The sequence below is a fragment of the Nannospalax galili genome, unplaced genomic scaffold (genome assembly GCF_000622305.1).
Source record: "Nannospalax galili isolate Female #2095 unplaced genomic scaffold, S.galili_v1.0 scaffold3946, whole genome shotgun sequence".
Lineage (NCBI taxonomy): Eukaryota > Metazoa > Chordata > Mammalia > Rodentia > Spalacidae > Nannospalax > Nannospalax galili.
In genome coordinates this window covers 81,512-101,082 of record NW_008353689.1, presented here as the reverse complement: position 1 = coordinate 101,082, position 19,571 = coordinate 81,512, and the positions used below count along the sequence as shown (strand labels likewise).

At 44.9% G+C, this 19,571-nt stretch overlaps 1 protein-coding gene across 2 annotated transcripts in view; it reads right to left on the bottom strand.

The window, feature by feature from the left end:
• Positions 1 to 6,760: 6,760 nt before the first annotated feature.
• The window catches only part of Rprd1b (regulation of nuclear pre-mRNA domain containing 1B), a 55,377-nt gene continuing 42,566 nt past the window's right edge, over positions 6,761 to 19,571 (bottom strand). For both annotated transcript variants that reach the window (XM_017802662.2, XM_029554921.1), the window contains one exon: positions 6,761 to 9,173. In XM_017802662.2, the coding sequence (XP_017658151.2) occupies positions 9,024 to 9,173 (150 nt within the window). In that variant the 3' untranslated portion in view covers positions 6,761 to 9,023. The remainder of the gene's footprint in view (positions 9,174 to 19,571) is intronic.

Below are 19,571 nucleotides of genomic sequence, written 5' to 3'. Positions count from 1 at the left end.
GGACAGTTGTTAGCTGCCATGTTGGTGCTGGGATTCGAACCCAGGTCTTCTGCAAGAACAACCAGTGCTCTTAACCACTGAGCCATCTCTCCAGCCCCCTCACCTCCATTTTAAAAAGGAAGTCTTGCAGCTGGGCATGGTGTACATGCCTTTAATCCCAACACTAGGGAGGCAGAGGCAGGCAGACCTCTGTGAGCTCCAGGCCAACCTGGTTTACATAGTGAGTTCCAGGCCAGCTGGGGCTACAGGGAGACCGTGTCTCAAAAAAAGACCAAAACAGAGACAAACAAAAACTTACTAAATAAAGAATTCTAGACTGATGTGTTTCCTCTTTAGCACTTTAGGGACACAGACTCTGTACTCCCAGCATTTAGTTTCTGATGTAAAGTCTGGTGTCCTTCTTACCTATGTTCTGCATAGGAAGCATTTTATTCATCACTGGCTCAGTGATTTGATTATGACCTGCCCTATTATTATGTTTATTATCTTGAGGTGTAGCTCAATTACTTTTTTCATCAAATTTGGGGAATGCTAACTATTTCCTTAAATATAATTTCTTTTTGTAGTGCTAGTTGAGCCCAGGGCCTGGTGCACGCTAGGCAAGCACTCAACCTTGGAACTGCATCCTTAGCCCTCAAATGTAATTTTTTTTTTCTGTCTCTTTACAATCCTTCCAGTATGTATTTTTTGACCTTTAAAGTTATCTTGCGGTGTTGGCCAGGCATGGTGGCCCATGTCTTTAGTCCCAGCACTTGGGAGGCAGAGACAGGCAGATCTCTGTGAGTTCAAGCCAAGCCTGGTTTACATGGCAAGTTCCAGGCCAGCTGGGGCTACAGGGAGACTCTGTCTCAAAAAGACCAAAAAAACAAAAAACCTCATGGGCCATCTTTTCATTCCTTTTCCAGTCTATTTTTTCTATGCTTCATTCTAAATAAATAATTTCTATTTCTTGGCCTTTTTTTGTTTGTTTTTCTGTTTTGGTTTTTTAATTAATTAATTTTTTTTTTGAGTCAGGCTCTCCCATAGCCCCACTATGTAGACCCAAGTTGGCCTCGATGTCACAGAGATCCACCTGCCTCTGCCTCCCAAGTGCTAGAATTAAAGGTGTATGCCACCATGCCCGTCTTCTTTGCCTTTAACTTACTGATCTTTCCTTTGGCAACGTCTAAGTTGTTAATTCTATTCAGCTTATTTTCAGATTTATTTCTCATCTCTAAAAATTTATGTTTCCTAATTACATTATGTTTTTCTTCATATCTTCAAGCATTTGTAATACTGATAGCAGCTGTCTTCAGGTCTTTGTTCCCTAGTTCTAGCATCTGTGTCATTCTGGGATTGCTGATCTCTTTCCCTCCTCAGGATAACATTTTCTACCTCCCTGCATGGCTGGTGATTTTCCATAGACAGCAAACTTCTCATTGTTGAGTGCTGGGCTTTGATGAACTCCTTTACACAGTGTTGGGCTCTCTTTTGTCATGCCATCATGTTACTTATGGATCAGTTTGGAGACACACAATCAGCCTTTTTTCAGTGGCAGACTGAGCATAGCCTTCACACTAAGGGTAATTTAGTACCTGAAGATGTGACATTTTGAGTACTGTGTTATGAGGCCTGGCCACAGTGGAAGCCTCAGCTATTTTCAAACATATTTGAGCCCTGGGAACTCTTCAGCCTGTTGCTTTCTGTTTGTTCTTTGATCTTACACCAGCGCTGACTGGCGCTCACCTGAGGTCAAGGAGACATCAGCAGATCTGAGCTCTGCCCCTGTAGAACCACATCTGTCTTCACGCCTCCTGCTCATTCTAGCCACCCCAGCCTTGGTATTCACACCTTCCTCTCCTCTGCTCAGCAGTCGTCTGGTTTCCTAACTGTGCTACAGACTAGAACTTTCTTAAGTAAATAAGAAGAGTCAATCACAGGCTATCCCTTCTCACAAGGATCCACAGTCCTGCACTTCCTGTGGCCCAGTGTCTGAAAACATTTGTTTTATATGTTATGTTTGACTTCCTAGTAGTTTATGATCGAGAACGATTCCCACAGCAGTTAATCCTTCACAGACAAAAGGGCAAGTTTCTAACTTAATTGTTTTTGTTATTAGTTTGTAGTACAAAATGCCATTTAACTAATAAAGCATGCCTTCACTGAAGATTGGTAAAGACTTTAAAAAATTTTTGAGAAAATAATGTTTGGAGTCAGTTCATGAATATTCTTGAGTTTTACAGGAAGCCAGGCTTTGAGAACATTTTTATGAGACATTGAGTTAGGAAGAAGAGCCTTCACATTAATCTGAGTTGACTGAGACATCACTCATAAGCAAATGAGCTTTGAAGCTCACATGTAAAGTGTTCAAGGCTGCTGCAGCAAGTGTGGTGGTGCACACCTACAACGCCAGCACTCAAGAGGCACTAGAACCTAGGCTACCATAGGACCTTGTCTCAAAACTCCAAGGCTGGGGTGGAGCTCAGTGGGACAGTGATGGCCTTGGATGTACAAAGCCAAGCTTGATCCCCAGCACTAAGGGGGGCAGGGGGAAGTTGAAGGTTTTGAAAAAGCCCAAATCATTCAAGGGGAAAGAATAGGCCCTTCCATACACAGTGCTAGGACCAGGATCTGAAAGCAAAAATAGACCCTGGATTGTATCAAACCGAAAACTTCTACAAAAGAAGCAATCAACAAGAGACAACCTAGAGAATGGGGGAAGATACTTGCCAGGAACTGTTGTGAGATCAAGGTTGGTCTGTGGCTACATAGTGAAATATTATCTTAAAAAAAAAAGTACTAAGTGAATTAAAAAATTGAGCCAGGCTCATGTGAATGGTTAAGGTGATCAATCATGTCACGTGTATTTTACCATGATTAAAGGAATTATTCACATATACATATAAGGGCAATTTGTGAACTTACTAACAACTTAATGCTGTGGAAAGGAACTTGAGTAATAAAAATAGGATAGTGAACTGAGAATTAAAGGTCTGTATTAGTCACTTATCTGTTGCTGTGATAGAAACCCTGGCCCTTCCTTATAGAAGGAAGAGTTTATTTGAGCTTACGGTTACAGGGGAATTATAGTCCGTCATGGCAGGGAGGCATGGTGGCTGGAGGCGGCTGGACCAGGAGCAGCAGAAGTTAAGCTCTCACATCATCATGCAGGCACAGAAGCAAGAGGGTGACTGGAGATCTGGCAAGGCTTAAGAACTCTCTAAGCCCACCCCCAGGGACATGCTTCCTCCAGGATAGCCACCATCTGGGGACATCATCTGGGGACAAAATGTCCAAACACTTGGAGCCAATGGGGACATTTTCATTCAAGCCACCACAAGGTCCTAAGACAAACCAGGTGTTACTGGTACAATAAACAGAAGGTTGGTGGGATTCCAGAACAGACCAGCTTTGAAATCCAAAGCATGAGCTAGCGCCCCACTCAAGGCTTCCAGTCTTAGTGTTATATTTTATGTGTAAGTGTTTCGCCCCACTCAAGGCTTCCAGTCTTAGTGTTATATTTTATGTGTAAGTGTTTCGCCCCACTCAAGGCTTCCAGTCTTAGTGTTATATTTTATGTGTAAGTGTTTTGCCTGCATGTACGTAAATGTACCCAAGTGTGCGCAGCACCCACAGAGGCCAGGAGAGGGTTGGATCCCAGGTCCTCTGAAGAGCAGCTGGCGCTCTCAGCTGTTGAGCCATCCCTCCAGTCCTTGATAGGGAATCTTAACAGAGGTCAAGCAGTCCCGATTCACTTTAAATGTACAGTGCCAAGCTGGAGTGCAAGTGGTGGGTTGCTCTGGGCCTGCTATAGGAGGGATGCTAGCACAGGGCTGGGAGACCTCTACTGTATATGGTTCTAATTTCTCTAGGAACTGAGGAGTCAGAGGGAAGGATGCCAGAATAGCCCTTCTGGAGGGGCTGGAACTCACCTGACTTGGCCAAGGCTCCACAACTTCTGGGATGGGTACATTCCCTTCTCCCAGTTCCCTCATCTTTACCCCCTCCTGGGGTCTCCCAGAGTGATCTCCTCTCCCTGGCTCTTGGCTCATGGTCTGTACAGCATGACAGATTTCTCTGGTCTACCTCTTCGAAGGAACCCCTCACCTCCTGACAGAGTTGAGAGTACCACAGAATGTAGCCACTGCCCTCACACCTTCTTTAACCTGGCAGACCCTAGGAGTGTAGGCCGCATCAAGTTGGGCCATGTCCCCCTTGCTCCCCCATCTAGGCACCCTGCCAGTCAGTCATCTTGGTTCTTCTGGGCGTGGGTCTTCCTAGTCCACCTGATAGGGCCCAGCCTGAGCTCCATGGAAGTCTCATTCCTTAGCCTTAAGGGAAGGGCCGCTCTTTATTGTAAATACCACCTATGGTATGCAGCCTTCTAACACACCTCATTTTTAATCTCTTGTCACTTACACACGTAAATTCCTGCATTCATTATTTAAGTCACAGCCGCAAAGAGCTCCTAATTCATCCCAGGCCTAGCATTAGACCAATTTTACAAACAATGTACTAGTTATGAATAGGCATGCTGTAACTGCCTTATCTATTTCATAATGAAGAATTCATGCATATACCTGGCCTTTAAAAAGTTATGGGGAAGGGGGCATTATGCAGGTACCTCTTTACTAAGATTCTTGGTAGGTAGTAATGTTCTGGAAGTCCAGGCAGGCAGTGAACTTCAGATCTTGGAAGGACTTCAGTGGTTACTTGGTCACCTCTACTTATTTCCTGTGAAAAGTAGCCAAGCTCCCCACTGACTGTGAGACCTGCCCAAGGTCACCACAGCAAGAGACCAAGACAAATAGCACTTGTCACAGCTGTCTCTTATTTGCTAAAAAAAAAAAAGATGAATCGATTCATAGTGCTAATTTTAATATTTATCAAACCAGTGGTAGGAATGAATTTTTAATGCAAAATAACTATTTCAGGCTAAAAAATTGAACAAACTAGGCTTTTAGCGGTACATAAAGCTGTATGAATCCCAACCTACTACTGCACAGGAGGGTAATGGATTCTTAATTGAATCTGTGCCTCAGAGTGGAAGAATGATTTTTAAATGGAAAACCCCACAGAGGTGGTAAGAAATGAGTTTAGTCGGATAAATTATTCCAGCACAAAAGAGAACAAAACCAGGCTAGAAAATGGCTTTTTCTTAATAAATGCAATACAGGTTGCTTGCGGCCGGTGCATCTCAGCACCCACCTATATTCCTGGCCTTAGCCCTGTCTCCTGGTCGATTCCTGCAGACCCAGGACTCCAAGGTGTCACGGAAGCATGTCTAGCAGGTTAGGGATAATAGGTAAAAAGTTGGCGGAGAACTAGTGAATGGAGGAGGAGGCACCAAGACACAGATAAAACTCCATCAAAATAGGGTTTATTAGCAAAGAAACACATGGGACAGATTCCCTTCCAGGCAGGGAAAAATGTCGGCCCGGGTCTTGAGCTGGGGTCTTTTAAAAAGGGAGGCTTCTGCTTCCTGCAGAAGGCGGGAAGATGTATTTTTTTTAAAGTTGGGGGGCAGTGGGAGAGCAGGACTGTTAAAACCTGTCCTCTTCAGAGATCAAAGGGGAAGCCTGCTGTGTTGGCCAAACAGTGGAGAAAAGTCTGCTTCTCTTGGCTTCAAAGACCAAGGTGCTTATCAGCTAGGTTCCCTTTTCTCAGGAGCATGAGAAGTCCTTGGAATCCTGCTGGTGAGGGGGCAGGGCTATCTGAACCTTAACAAGGGACTCTACTCTCTTATCTCACAAATATTATTGGTATTTGAGACATACTAGCCAGAGCTCTCAAACGTCTGTAGGCAAGGCAACCACCCTAAACTCTAGGGGCTGGCAGAGAGCCTGGAAATAATCTAATCCCACACATTTTATAGATAAGAAAACTGAGGTCCAGAGAGGGAAGTGCCTGGCCTAGAAAGGTCACACGGAGTTAATGGCTCTAATCACACAAGTTAAGTGTTTTGACAGATCTGTGAGCTCTTGGGTAGCTCCATCTTTAGCTGTGAGGACCTCAGAGCCATGCTGTAGCCTAAGTGCTAATTAAACCAGAAGAATTATTAGATAGACTATTTACAGGTAGCAGCAAAGAAATTAATGAGGTCACAAACACAGGGTGCCGGTGGTTGTGTCTACTGAGATAAACACCATACACTCAGCCTTTATTAACACAGAACACGGGCAATGTATAGTCTCAACATTCCTGACAATGGGCTTGAACTTCAGTTGGTCTTGATGGACCAGTTACTAAAATGCTTCTTGTGTCATGAGGTAACCAGGTAACCCCACATCTGGCTAATGCTGCCCTCAGCTGGGCAACGGTCATAACCATCCTCCAAACCCATAAGGTGCTTCAAAGGCCTTCTCTATGACTTTGAGAGTTCTAAACAGTCAGGCAGGTCACTGTATCTCTACCGAAGAAGAAGAAAGGAAACCCATACAATTATCTTGAATTCTCCTTAGAGCAGCTTTACCGTATTACAAAGTCAACCAGCTTTTGGGTCCCGAGGTGTGCATGAAAGTGCTGCACAAAGAACTCCCAAGTTCACTTGGGACAAGTCACCCAGCTGCTCCCTCTACCTGTCCCCACTCCTGCACAAGGATGGAGAGCAGCCATTGTCTCAGGGCAATGTGGATTGGCTAAATCGAGCTAAGTCGGCACCAAGAAAGAACCAGCAACTACTAAGTGCCAAAGGTAGCATGCTATCCAGGGGTAAGCACTAACTAACCATCTACTGCCTCCAAAGGAAGCAAACAAAGTAGGGAGAAGAAAAGTCACACAATGTTGTTCAACACCATCTTTATTCAAAAATATATATCTATGAGACATTTCAGAATATACTGCTGCACCAATGGCAGCCTATGCTTCTAAATAAAGTCCTAAATTAATATACAAATTTAAGCTTTAAAAATATCCTTTAAGAAAAACAAAACAAAAACAAAGAAAGACTGAAGACTTTCTGAGGAAAACAACCCTAAAGGAAATCCTTGAGGCCTATGAATACCCTAAATAAACAACACAAAACCAAAAATCACCCACCCCGCCCCACCATATCAACTCTTGGGGACAAGAAGTTTCATTTAAATTAAACAAAGGAAGTAAGCACACATGTTGGGGAGGCTGAGAGAAGAAGGAAGGTTTAAAAGCAAAAGCATTTCATTAAAACAAAACAAAACTAACTTCCTCACAGGAAGTTCACTAGTAACAGGTGTTAAGAGGCCAAAACATTCATTTACATAATTGCTACAGGCTCATTTCTTGATCTTGCTGTAAGAATTATGCACCAATTGCTGGTCAAATACTCCAAAGGCTAAAACACAGTAGCGGGCTAATCCATCCCATCGCAGTATTTCACCTAGCCACCAGAGCAAACAGTTACTGCAGTCTTTCTGCTGGTCTGTGGCTGCTGCGAAACCAGTGCACCACGTGACACTAAAGCAGCACACCATGCAGGGAAGGGTCCACAGTAGACTGACTTCAGTGACGTCACTTCTGTCCTGTAGCTTCTTGAGAAAACTTAATGGTGACAGAACAAAGGGCAGAATGCATTCAATGTGAATAGCAGCCTCAACTCCACCAGGTACTATACAGAGCAACAGTACCTGCTGGACTCCATCCTCCCCACAGCAGGCTCCTCAGCTGCAGCAGGTGGGCATCTTCTCAGAGGGAGGCCTGCTGTATTTCATGAAACACGGGTATGTTTTAACATGTAAAATGACATGGGCTTTCTTTTTTTTGGTGATCTGGAAAACAGCAACTCAAAAGAGTGGAGTTTCTCAAGTCCCCTCCTTTTTATATTCCCTTTTATAGCTTCTGGATTTCAGCTTTGGGGCTATAATTCTTATTAGACTAGTGGGACAAAAATGGTTTCTGCCCTTTCCAATGTCAAAAATAAGCCTGCCAAATTAAGAGTGATTTACAAATCCAGGTCCAGTATTTATGTAAGATAAAAATCCTAACTATATCATTCAGTCATAATGTCAGCTGGAATGATAATAGAATTAAAACTCCAAATTAATCTCCCCTCCTTTCCCTTCCTCTGCTGGAGATGAGTCCTTAATGCGAACATTCCTCTCCTCGAATGGGCACAGAGATGCACACAATGGCATCGACTGCCTGACAGATAAGCTCAGGGTCCTATCTGCAGAGATGGTTAAGTTTAGACACCATACTGTGGAGTTAATGTCTGTCCCAGGCCCCAAAAGAAGGGCCAGAGCAACACCCTGGCAGAGCCCAGACTCCAATGGCTGGCACGTGCCACCACCAACAGCTACCTTTACAGCACCAGGGGGCAAAAGGTCCTGTTTTAGGAAGGTGCTCTGGGACAGCGGGGGACACTTGAGAAGTTCATCATGGGAAGGCTGTGGGAAATCAGGCAAATGATGTGTGATCCCTGTCACTCTGTATCTGCACTGTGACTTCATGTCCCTAATCAGCTTGGACTCTTATTGCTAGATTCTCTAGTTTGCTCAAAATTATTGCATCTAACTGTGACAAAACTTCTCTAGTAGAAGTAATGGTTGGGGAGGGTCAACGATTTGGCAAACTCTTCATTGGCAAAGTTGCCCAACGGCTGTGCCACCAACCTATGGGGGGAGATGGTGGTCAGGAGAGCCAACATCTGCAGCCCAAGTCCCTCACCAGGATTCTGTTCTGAAACTGGCCAAAACCCAGGTCAGAAAAGGGCTATTTCCAGGACATGTGCCGCCACTCAAGGCGAGCATCTCTTGAATTTCCAGAAGGGCACATGATTTTCATATCTTATGGGTGTGAGCTAAGAATGGAAAGCCAACAGGGGCATGAAAACATGAGTGGGAGAAAGTGTCTGTATTCTTAGCAAATACGAATGGAAACTGAGTTCACTGGCATGTTCTAAGCTGTGCTCGGGAGAGGAACCGGAGGAGAATGAGAAGTCAGAGTCCCCACTTCATTCTTAAGGCGGAGGCAGCTGGAAGAGTCGGAACCGGGGGCTAGGAAACTGTCTCCAACCTTGATTTGCCTTCTTTTCTCTGGCACAGATGGAAACCTGGGGCACGACACCTGTTCTAGTCAGTTGAGAAGAGGTCACCAGCAGAGGGCAGAGGTGCCAAGCCCCCTGTGACGTTGGGCAGCAGTGAGAGGTCTGGCAAGCTCTGAATGTGGGACTTGAGTTCCTTGCGGACCTGGGTTACTCGTGCAAGCTTCTGTTTGTACTCCTAGGAAGACAAGAAGACACCTCTATTACACTGTGGGCCCTGGGCATGCCACTGCCAGTCCACTAGCCCCACCCTCCTAGCTCTGCTCTCTCCCAGCAGACCCACCCTGCCCCTCAGCTCCACTGCCACACTGCAGTCTTCAAAGCCCCCAAAGATCTGAGCAAAGGAAGTAGTCTAATACTAGTGAGAGTGGGCCGAAGGATATCCAGCTTAGCACCCAAAATCTGGAAGCAAAGAGCAGTGACATAATATTTGCAATCTTTTCATCGGTTCTCAACAGTTTTATAGAGATACAGGTGCTCAAGTTGTGTCACATGGATTTTGAGGGCTACATCTAGACATAGCTAGACAAATCATTATGAAGATGCACTTTCTATGTTAAAGCTTAGAGACAACCCTAAAATTATCACTCACAAGCAAGCACTATAGGTGTTTAAAATACCCACCCATCGCCACATGGGTCCAGAACCTCCCTCCATGCCCACATAACTGCAGTCAGTCTCTGAGAAGGTCTAGCAGTCTCTGTGCTAGCTCCTCTAGACCTCCAAATTACCTTCTGGAGTTCAGTCACCATGCCCTCCTCTGAGAAGGTGCAGCTCCCACTAACCCCATGACTGCTCAGAGTCCACAGCATTCAAATAAATGTCACTGCTGCCAAACTCATCCCTTACTCTCCCCAGGCCCCTGCACAGACCACTGCCTGTACCAGCTATTCACTCAGGACTCTCCTCAGGTCCAGAGGGGTCTCCTGCTCCTCCGGGTCCTTGCAAAGGCTGCCTCTGCCCCTCTACCTACCAGCTGAACTCTACCTGCCTAGGAAAATCCTTCCCAGGCCCAGGGAACAATGTCCCACCTGCCCTTGCTCCACAGCCCACCTTTGCCTGGGCGAGCATCAGAGCTCCTAGCTGGTTGTTCCATGTTCACCCCAGTCATCTTGGATTCCCACATTTGTCTAGAGTGTGACTTCTGATGACACCAACAGGGCAGTTTTTTTCGTGCCGCCAGCTCACAGGTACTCCTCGTAAATCTGTATGGGAAATAGCTGGGCGATGAGAGGCCTGTTGCTTAGGGTCTCCTTGAGTTTTATTTTTTCCCCCATTAGGTGTTTCACAAGGATAAGGAGGACCCTGAGGCTGGGTCCTTACTGCTTGAAGACTTTTAGACCTGGGCACACTTGGGGAAACAAGGGCTTGAGGGCTCATGTAAACTATTAACAATGACTCCTCCATCAAACTAGTAAGCTCCAGACCCACTTGCCACACTCAGCAGCCACCACACTCCACGATGCCCAGCCCACTTGCTGAATGAATTAGCAACAGGGAGAACAGACATCAAGTATAAAAAAAAAATATCTTCCTTGAAGTCCGGCATGGTGGTGCATGCCTTTAATCTCAGCACTCAGGAGGCAGAGGCAGGCGGATCTCTGTGAGTTCCAGGCCAGCTGAGGCTACAGGGAGACCCTGTCTCAAAAAAAGAAAGAAAGAAAGAAATCTTCCTTGAACGCAAACTTCAGGCAACCCTTTCACTTTTGAAGAGCTCACCTTCAAGCCTGAGCTCAACAAGGTCAAAGTCCCTTGCCTCTGCCAGTATGAACATTTAAGTGATGTTTGTCTAAAGCATCAAGGCCAACAAATCTCTTTCTGACAATTAACTTCTTCCTGAACAAAATGCATTAATAAACTCCTACTGAATGCCACGCTGTAAAACAGTTACCCCTTGACCCTAGCCTGAACTCGCTGTCCTAGCAGACAAGCAAAAGGCACCTCAATTCAGTACCATCCGTCATCAGCAACTACACAGACTTCAGCTGAGGGAGTTTGAGAACCAATCAAGGGTCAATGGAGATGGCTTATCAGGTAAAGGTGCTGCTGGAACTCACATGGTAGAAGAAGAGAACTGAGGCCTACAAGCTCTCCTTTGATACAAAATAAATAAATGGAGAAAGAAATCACGAAGTTCTTGCAGTCCCATGCTGGGATCAGAATTCAAATTTTCTTTCTGGAGCTTCACTCTGGCTTACTTAAAGGGAAAGTGACGGTAGATAATGGGATCAGACACCACCTAAGTTCCAATAGCTCATCTCAGCAATTAAAAACAAACAAGCCTCAGCTGCTGCTGTCTGGAAGTGGAAGGAACATGTACGTGTTCATCATGCTTCCCCTGGTACTGACTCTACACAACTGCCAACACAACCTTGTTGAAATAAAAGGCAATATTCCACAACAGCCTTCTCCTCAGGTACTCTGAATGCAGACAGAGCTGCCCACAGCCTCTGCCCCAGGCTGCTCTTTTCACAGGATATCTATTTCTAGAACAGGCCTAGAAAGAAAGCATCACTAGAAAAGAGGGGAGGAAGGGGCATGAAAAAACATCAACGTTTTAAGACAGAATAAAAGGACTGCAGACATGGGGTGTGATGGTACAGGTCTGTACTCAGAGCACTTGGAAAGCTGAGGTAGAAGGATCACAAATTCAAGACCAACCTGGGATACACAGAGAGATCCTGTCTCAAAAGGAAAATAAACAAACAAAAGACCTAACAGACCATGATGTTTAAGATGTTTAAGGCCACGGTAACCAGGCACATCCTCTGAATACAAGTCAAAACTGCCTTTAACACACAGGCCTAGTAGCAGCAGCTGGATGACCTAGTTTAAAGTCTGAGAAGAGTTGAATAGGTTAGAATCCACAGCAAACTCTGAGTAGGTTAAGTTAGCAATTTTATAGACCTCACTGAACAGAATCAGTGCCTGCTCTATGATCTCCTGTCTCTTCCCTTTTTGAAAGCAGATTAAGGCTTTCCAAATAAAGTCAACAAGAAATGCTGTCACAGGCCAACAAATCAGATAAGAGCAAATCCAAGCAAAACTATCTGAATCCAACTTCAGCTCTCAATTCTTATTCTACTCTCCTGAGGCTCCGCAAATAAGATCAGGGTGCTCCCCTGCTAGCCACCTTCCTAGCTTACCCTGTTTGGTTCTGGGCAGGGAAAGGACATTAAGAATTTAGGAAAATCTAAGAATCTCATGTCTTAATGTACCAGCCTGCAGTCCAGCAGTGTGTGGTTCCCATCTGCTACCATAAGGCTCTAAACAGTGCCCCAGGCAACTCCTGCCTCCTTCCACAATGCCACCAAAACCAGCTTCCTGGAGTCTTCTGACACCCAAAGGGTGCTACATCCCACATCTCTTTAGCACACCAGCACCACTTGGATAGGGATAGGGAAAGGATGGAATATGGCCACATGTGCTTTGTTAAGAGTATCCTACACTTTGTGTGACCCTGGACCAAGCCTTTAATCTAACACTCATGCTGCCCTGCTTGGTCGAGGCCATAATGGGACATGGCAGGACAGAGCTGCTGCTGCTGCGCCCCTGCTGGCTGGCTGTCTCTCTCTCTTGCAGTCTTCCCAGTCACAGTTCACAAGGTCTTGGCTGTACTCTTCCTTCTTCCTTCACACTTGCCTTCTTCTTGGAAGCCCCCAAAACCCCACCCTCCAGAAGCCAAGACAAACCCAACAAGCCCCACGCCTTCTCTTCCTACTTGGACATACGTTAGCCCCTAGCTACTCTGCTACAATTGCAAACTGCCCATCTGACAGCGGTGGAGAGCCCTGAAACAGAAATCACACTAGACCTGATGCCATCATCCTAGGTCAGGAGCTGGGGGCTATGATAAAATGCCTGGGTTTATGTGGCTGCTAAGAAATGTTTCAAATGCAGAAGCCCCAAGGTGTGTTCTGAGATAATACCTACAATTTATGCTCCTGGTAAAGCTTTGGAGTCTTGCCTCACAGAGTCAGCAAAAACTGCAGGAGAAAACATATTAACATCCTCAGCTTCTGTGGGTCCAGCTGACACAGTGAACTTGGAGCACCAGGACGATGTGCTAAGGGAGCAGGGCTTCCACATTCTTTGCCTTTTATGGACAGGGCAGTAAGTCAGGCCTGACATGCTGCAATGAGCTCTGGGATAAGAGGGTTAAAAATGATAGGGGCTGACAGCTCAGTGACTTTTTTCTACAGGAATTTGATTTTCAAAACAAACTCATTAAGAAATGCCAATCAAAATGTAAACACTGTCAAACCTATTCTCTTTCTCTCTAGGAAGTATTTACACAAGTACTAACACCATGGGCGGGCCCTGACTTGCTGAGCCAGCTTTCCAGCTTCAAGGCAGTCTCTTTTTATCGTGCCCTATTGGACACATGGTATCTAAAACTCACCCACCGTACAACTACCCCCTGAAGAATCATAAAGGGTTATATCATGCACAAAGCAGTTTACGAAAGGCCTTGTTTTAAAGGTGGCCTGCCACAATGAACATAAGTCCAAGAACTGCGAGAGAGCCAGGCCAAAAGAGGTCGGGAATGTGGCTCAGTGATACAGTGCTTGCCTAGCATGCTCAAGGTCTGTGCTCTAATCCCAGCACCAGGAAGGAAAAAAGGAATCTAACCTTTACCTAGATATGATTTAACCCAAATCCTCTCATTCCACCAGAAGGCTTACCCCACCACTACAACTCATGGGACCTGCACTTAGAAATCACAGCCTCTACCTAAACACATTCATTCATCCAAACAACATATAAGTCTTTAGATTGAAAATAAGAATGCTGCTATGAATTTTCATCCAAGGTCCACGTGAAAACAACACACACAGAAACCACACCACTGACCTGCACCCTCTCAGCCAGCTCCAGGGCAGCTCCAGGCACATTAAATGATCATTTTTCTGGCTGTCACAGCAAGGCTGGAGCTGCTGAGCAAGACGTTAGAGAAGATACAAGGAGAAGAAACTGGATGTGACCCCTAGTGCACCTCAGAAAAGTGTGGGCAAAGCCTCCCGAAGAACAAAGAACAAGCCTACAAGAGAACACGGGGGGAGCCAAGGGCAGCAGGCTTCTCAGACACGGGACCATATCACACAGTATTTCTGGATGCTTCTTTTTCTCCAGGAGACCCTCAACAAAAGTGCTGTTACCACAACAAAAACCCCAGTCTGACAGGAATTTATGCAAACAAAGGAAGAATAAAAGGTTATGTACCTGTACACAAACTAAGAAAACAACAAAGAACAAAAATAATTTTAGGACCCAGACATTTCTCAAATTTTAATGTAATGGTAAAGCTAAACATTACCTGGGCCCTACCAAATGCTGGCATTGTACAATGGGACCCCTTATCATATAAAACCAGTAAAATTAATACTAAAACCCAACGTTTTTATTTTTTGAAGATAGCGTTTCATATAGCTCAGTCTGGTCTTGAACTTACTATGTATCTGAGGATGACCCTGAACTCCTGACCCTCCTTGCCTCGATCTCCCAAGTGCTGGGATTACAGGTTTTTGCTACCGCATCTGGCTAAACAAACTGTATTAATTTAGACTCCAGCCCCAAACTTAACCACCAGAAAGATATGTTTTATAAAAGTAACAAAAATCCCAAACTGGTTTTTCGGTGCAGAGCTAGGGTACTGCTGAGCAGACATACAAAGGCATAGGCCTTCAACTGTTAGTCCTGAGGTAAGGCGTTCCTAGAAGTCACGTGCTCCTGGAGCGAGCTGAGAAACAGCAGAAACGTCAGTTTCCCTGAATCACTGTCAGCAGCGCTCACTGCGATTCCCAAGCAATGCTAGCCAGGACTCCTGCCCTGCATCTGGACAGAGCTCTCTATCAACAATAAGGCTTCATTCCTTTCCATCCACAGACTGAAAAAAAACCATGTTCCCTATTTCATCCAAAGCCAGAGGCTACAACACATCCCTCCTGCTAGAGGAAGATGGCTGTGGCAGAACAGAAAAAAACAAGTTAGAAAAATCCAAGTTCAAATCCTAGTTCCTCACTTGCCTATGACATGACACATGACTTCACTTCTCCTGGCTCCCTGGCCTACAGGACAGGAATGGAAACCATGTCTGTACTGTGGGTGGGTGGCAGGCTCGATGACACCAGCATCTATCTGCTAAACTCTTCAGTATGAATTATCAGATCTGATGGGAAAAGAACAACCAGTCCTCCCAGGTTCCATTATTTTATGAGCAATATTTAATCTTTCTCATTTATATGTTAAGAGACATACAGCTTTGAACAAAAAGAATTATTAATAGAATACAAAAATCTTCTCACAAACCATCTGATTATGTCCTTAAAACAGCAAATTTACTAGACACTGCCTTGAGAACATGAAAGGCCCTTTGACGAGGGGCATCCTTTTTTCTTAAGCCCTACCTTCAAGACAGAAAAAAAAAAACCCTCCTAGTTTTTTAACTAAGTGGCACAATACTCCAAACCCATCAGTCTATAGGCCAGGAGGGAGGAAGAGGTTGGTCTACAAAGTAAGCCCAGACCTCACAGGAACATCCTCTGAGTAGAGACAGATCCCTGTCAAAGATAAGACTCTGACTTTGCCTAGAGAGGTGACAAGCTATGGTCAGCGCTGCCACCCCCAAACTGAAATGCTAGGCCAAGCATCGGCAGGAGGCTAGCTGGGTGACAGTGACAATACAGACTCGCCTTAGACATACAGGGCATAAACAGAAACCAGTGAAAAGAATGAAAGTGAGGTGAAGCTCTTAAGGATAAAGAGGGGGCTGAGAGCAAGCACAGGAGGGGCTTTACAAAGGCTGCCTGAGGATGCAATGTGGGATACAGATGATGAGCAGGGACTAACTAGGCAAGGGGAACTGATGAGAGGTAAAGGAGAAGCAGCCAAGGCAGGTGGAAGGAACAGCACCCACAAAGACCAAGACAAAGGCCAGCAGAAGTAAACTCCAAAGAGCGCAGCAAACCATGGCTGGGGCAATGGAATTCGCGTTTTAATTTTAGGGGTAATGAAAACTCACTTAAATGCTTAGGGCAGGGGAATGGCGTGCTCAGAGCTGTGCTTTGAACATCAGAGGGCTGAGGCAGGAAGAAGGGACGGCAGGGCACAAGAGCACATAAATAGTGAGCGAGGGTACAGCAGGGAGGCAATGGCAGTCTGAACTAAGACAGCAGAGGTGGAGACAGAGAAGAGAGAGAAACTGCGACATAGGGACAGGGATGGGGGTCCACTTGGGCAGAGGTGCAAAACAAGAAACTAAGGGGTTTGGGACAGGAGACTCCATGACAAACCTGGGAAATGGGAAAATCAGGGGGAAATACAAGAGAAGGAGGGTATACGAAGCTTGAGCTAGCCTCAAACTCACCATCCTCTTGCCTCAGCTGGGATTACATGTGTGCACCATCAAACTTGCCTTACTTAGTATGTAGTTCTGGTAAGTGGTACTGCCATTGTCTCAGGTAAGAGAAAGGAGTTCTACTTTAGTGTTTGAACTGTTGCTTAAGTCATGAACATACAGGTGTTAGCAAAAGCAACGGAAGTGGAAGTCACTTAAGGAAAAGAAATAGAACGAGAAAAAAACTAAAGGTATGCCAAACCTTGCAGGGCTGAGATGGAAAAAAGCATCCCAAAGGACACTAAGGAAGGAAAACTCAAGTATCAAGAAGACACAGCAAATGCTAAAATGAAGGTCAGGGTGTGGCATCAAGAGAAAGATTAAGGACTAATTACCTCCTGGCTTTGGAAATCAGACTGGGACAGACAGAGGTGGCTCTGCGACAGAAGAGTATGCACAGCACTTCTGAGGGAAGTGGCTCTGCAACAGGCTGCCACACAGCAAAGGAAAACCGGATGTGGCAGTGAATGAGAAAGGATGGTAGTATGGAAAACAAACCAGCTACATGCCTCCAGGACTGACAGCCATTTCTACACCAGGGAAGAAACAGAACCTCTGGTTCTGCGTGCCAAGGACAGGTGGAAACTAACAACCTCAGATAAGACAGCATATTACAGCAGCTGCCCCAAGTGAAGGTAAAAATGTTATTTAATTAATCAATCAATTTTTATTTTATGTGAATGAGTATTTTGTGTGCATGTAAGTGCACCTGTGTGTGCAGTGGCCACAGAGGGGGTTGTTGGATTCCCTGGAGCTGGAGTTAGCCACCATGTGAGTATTGTTAGCCACCATGAGAGTGAGTGCTGCAATTCAAACCTGGGTCTTCTGCAAGAGCAGCCAGTGCTCCTAACCACTAAGCCATCTCTCCGGCTCCCAAAATGTTATTTTATAAATGGGGAAAAAACCCATCACATTAAAGGGCCAAAGACATGGTTCAGTGGTTAAGAGCACTGGCTGGTCTTGCAGAGAAGATAGGTACAGAACTTAGGACCCACATCAGGCAGCTCACAACTGCCTGTGATTTGATGCCTTCTGACTTCTGAAGGCACCTGCATGCATATGGTACACAGAAACTCACACAGGCATGGGCACGTACACATAAATAATTGTTTTTTTTTTCGGTCTTTTTGAGACAGGGTCTCCTTGTAATCCCAGCTGACCTGGAACTTGCTATGTAGAACAGGATGGCCTCAATCTCAGAGATCTGCCTGTCTCTGCCTCCTGAGTGCTGGGATTAAAAGAGTGTACCACACACCTGCAATAAAAATAAAGAAATAAATCTAATAAGACAAAACAAAAAACCCCACAAAGCTAAAAGACTGCAGGGTCCAGTGGCCGCAATGGAGAAAGTCAGGCGTGGCCAGAGAGGCAATGCAGCTCTCTGCCATGGAATCACAGCAGGGCAAGTGGGTCTTTGTGAAACTCCTAGTCGGTGTCTGTCCCACAGAACCCAGCACTGAACAAAAGGTCAGCATGAGAAAGTAGGTACACCCATCTGTAACCACTGACCTGGTCCCAAGGGTACTCAGAGGGCCTGTGGTCAATTTTCTTGAGTTGAACTTTGGAAAGTTATTGTGTTTGACAGTCTCAATAGTAGCTAAGTACTAAATTAAAAAAAGAGTTTTCCACACTTTCTCCAAAAGATATTTCAAGATAAAGGACCTAAAACAGGAAATGATCAAGATGGGCAGAGCAATAATGCTCTTGGCTAGCACCATCCTCTTCACACGGAGGCCATCTCATCTTCTGCAACTCAAGGATTTCATCTACAAAGGTTGCACTTTTACTCCTTAAGTAATCAGGACATTTTTGCAAGACTTTTTTTGATCACTGTTTTAAGTCCTACCTTTATTTATTTTTAAAAGTATGTGTATGTATGTTGAGTTTATATGCATCATTTGTGTGCAGGGGGACGTCAGAAGAGAGTCAGATCCCCCGGAGCTAGAGTTACAGGTGATTGCAAGGTGCCCATTTTGAATACTGGGAACTGAACTCTGTAAGAGCAATACACTCAACCACTGAACCATCTCTTCAACCCCCTTCTTTTTTGTTTTGAGACAGTCGCATTATGCAGTCCAGGTTGGCCTTAAACTCACAATCCTTGGGGCTGGAGAGATGGCTCAGTGGTTAAGAGTACAGGTTGTTCTTGAAAAGGACTGAGGTTAAATTCCCAGCACCTACATGGCAGCTAACAGCCGGACATAACTCCAATCTAACGCCTTCTTCTGACCTCCATGGGCACTGCATGACATAGGTGCACTTACACACACATGAAGGCAATACACTCATACACATGAACAACAACAAACTCAGAATCCTGCTGCCTTAGCCTCCTGAGTACAGAGATTATAGGTATGTACTACCATGGCTGGCTTTTAAATCCTACATTTTTATAGAAAGAAACAGAGTTGTAACTTCCAAGACTGGAAAGCATGCCAGCATCCTCCAATTTCACTCTCTCCAAAACACCAACTTGAAGTAAAACTAGATGGTCCACCCTTAACAATAATAATAGGAACATTCCTAGAGACTTAAATAGGTCTGTGCTCAAAATAACATGTCCCACTGGGTCAAAGAGTTAGCTACCACAGCTCAAATTTCTGTCATCTGAACCCTGTTCTTAAAATTATGCTCACTCAACTCAATGTTATAATAAGTATCTGTTATTTTCCCACAGCTGACTCAGATGTAAGTAAGATCATTTAAAAGCCAGAAGAGGGGCTGGAGAGATGGCTCAGCGGTTAAGAGCACTGACTGCTCTTGCAGAGGACCCAGGTTTCATTCCCGACACCCACATAGCGGCTACAAACCGTCCTTAGCTCCAGTTCCAGCGAAATCTAAAGGCTTCTTCTGACCTCTGTGGCACTGCACAACACAGGTGCACACACATACATGCAGGCAATACACTCATACACATAAAATTAAAATAATAAAATACTTTTTAATCATTATTTTTTAAAAAATCTTAATAACTAAATGATTAGAAGAAGCATTTCACTACAGCTTTAACATATTCAGTAACACACTCCAGAGCAACAGTACATCTCTTTCACAAGTGGCTGCAAGTTTCTAGGTTCACAGTTGAATTAATACAGTTATACAATACTGAACTCAGTATAATCCCTGTAAGACATAAAATTAAATGAGTTTTTAACCTTTAAAAAAGATCTCCATTTCATT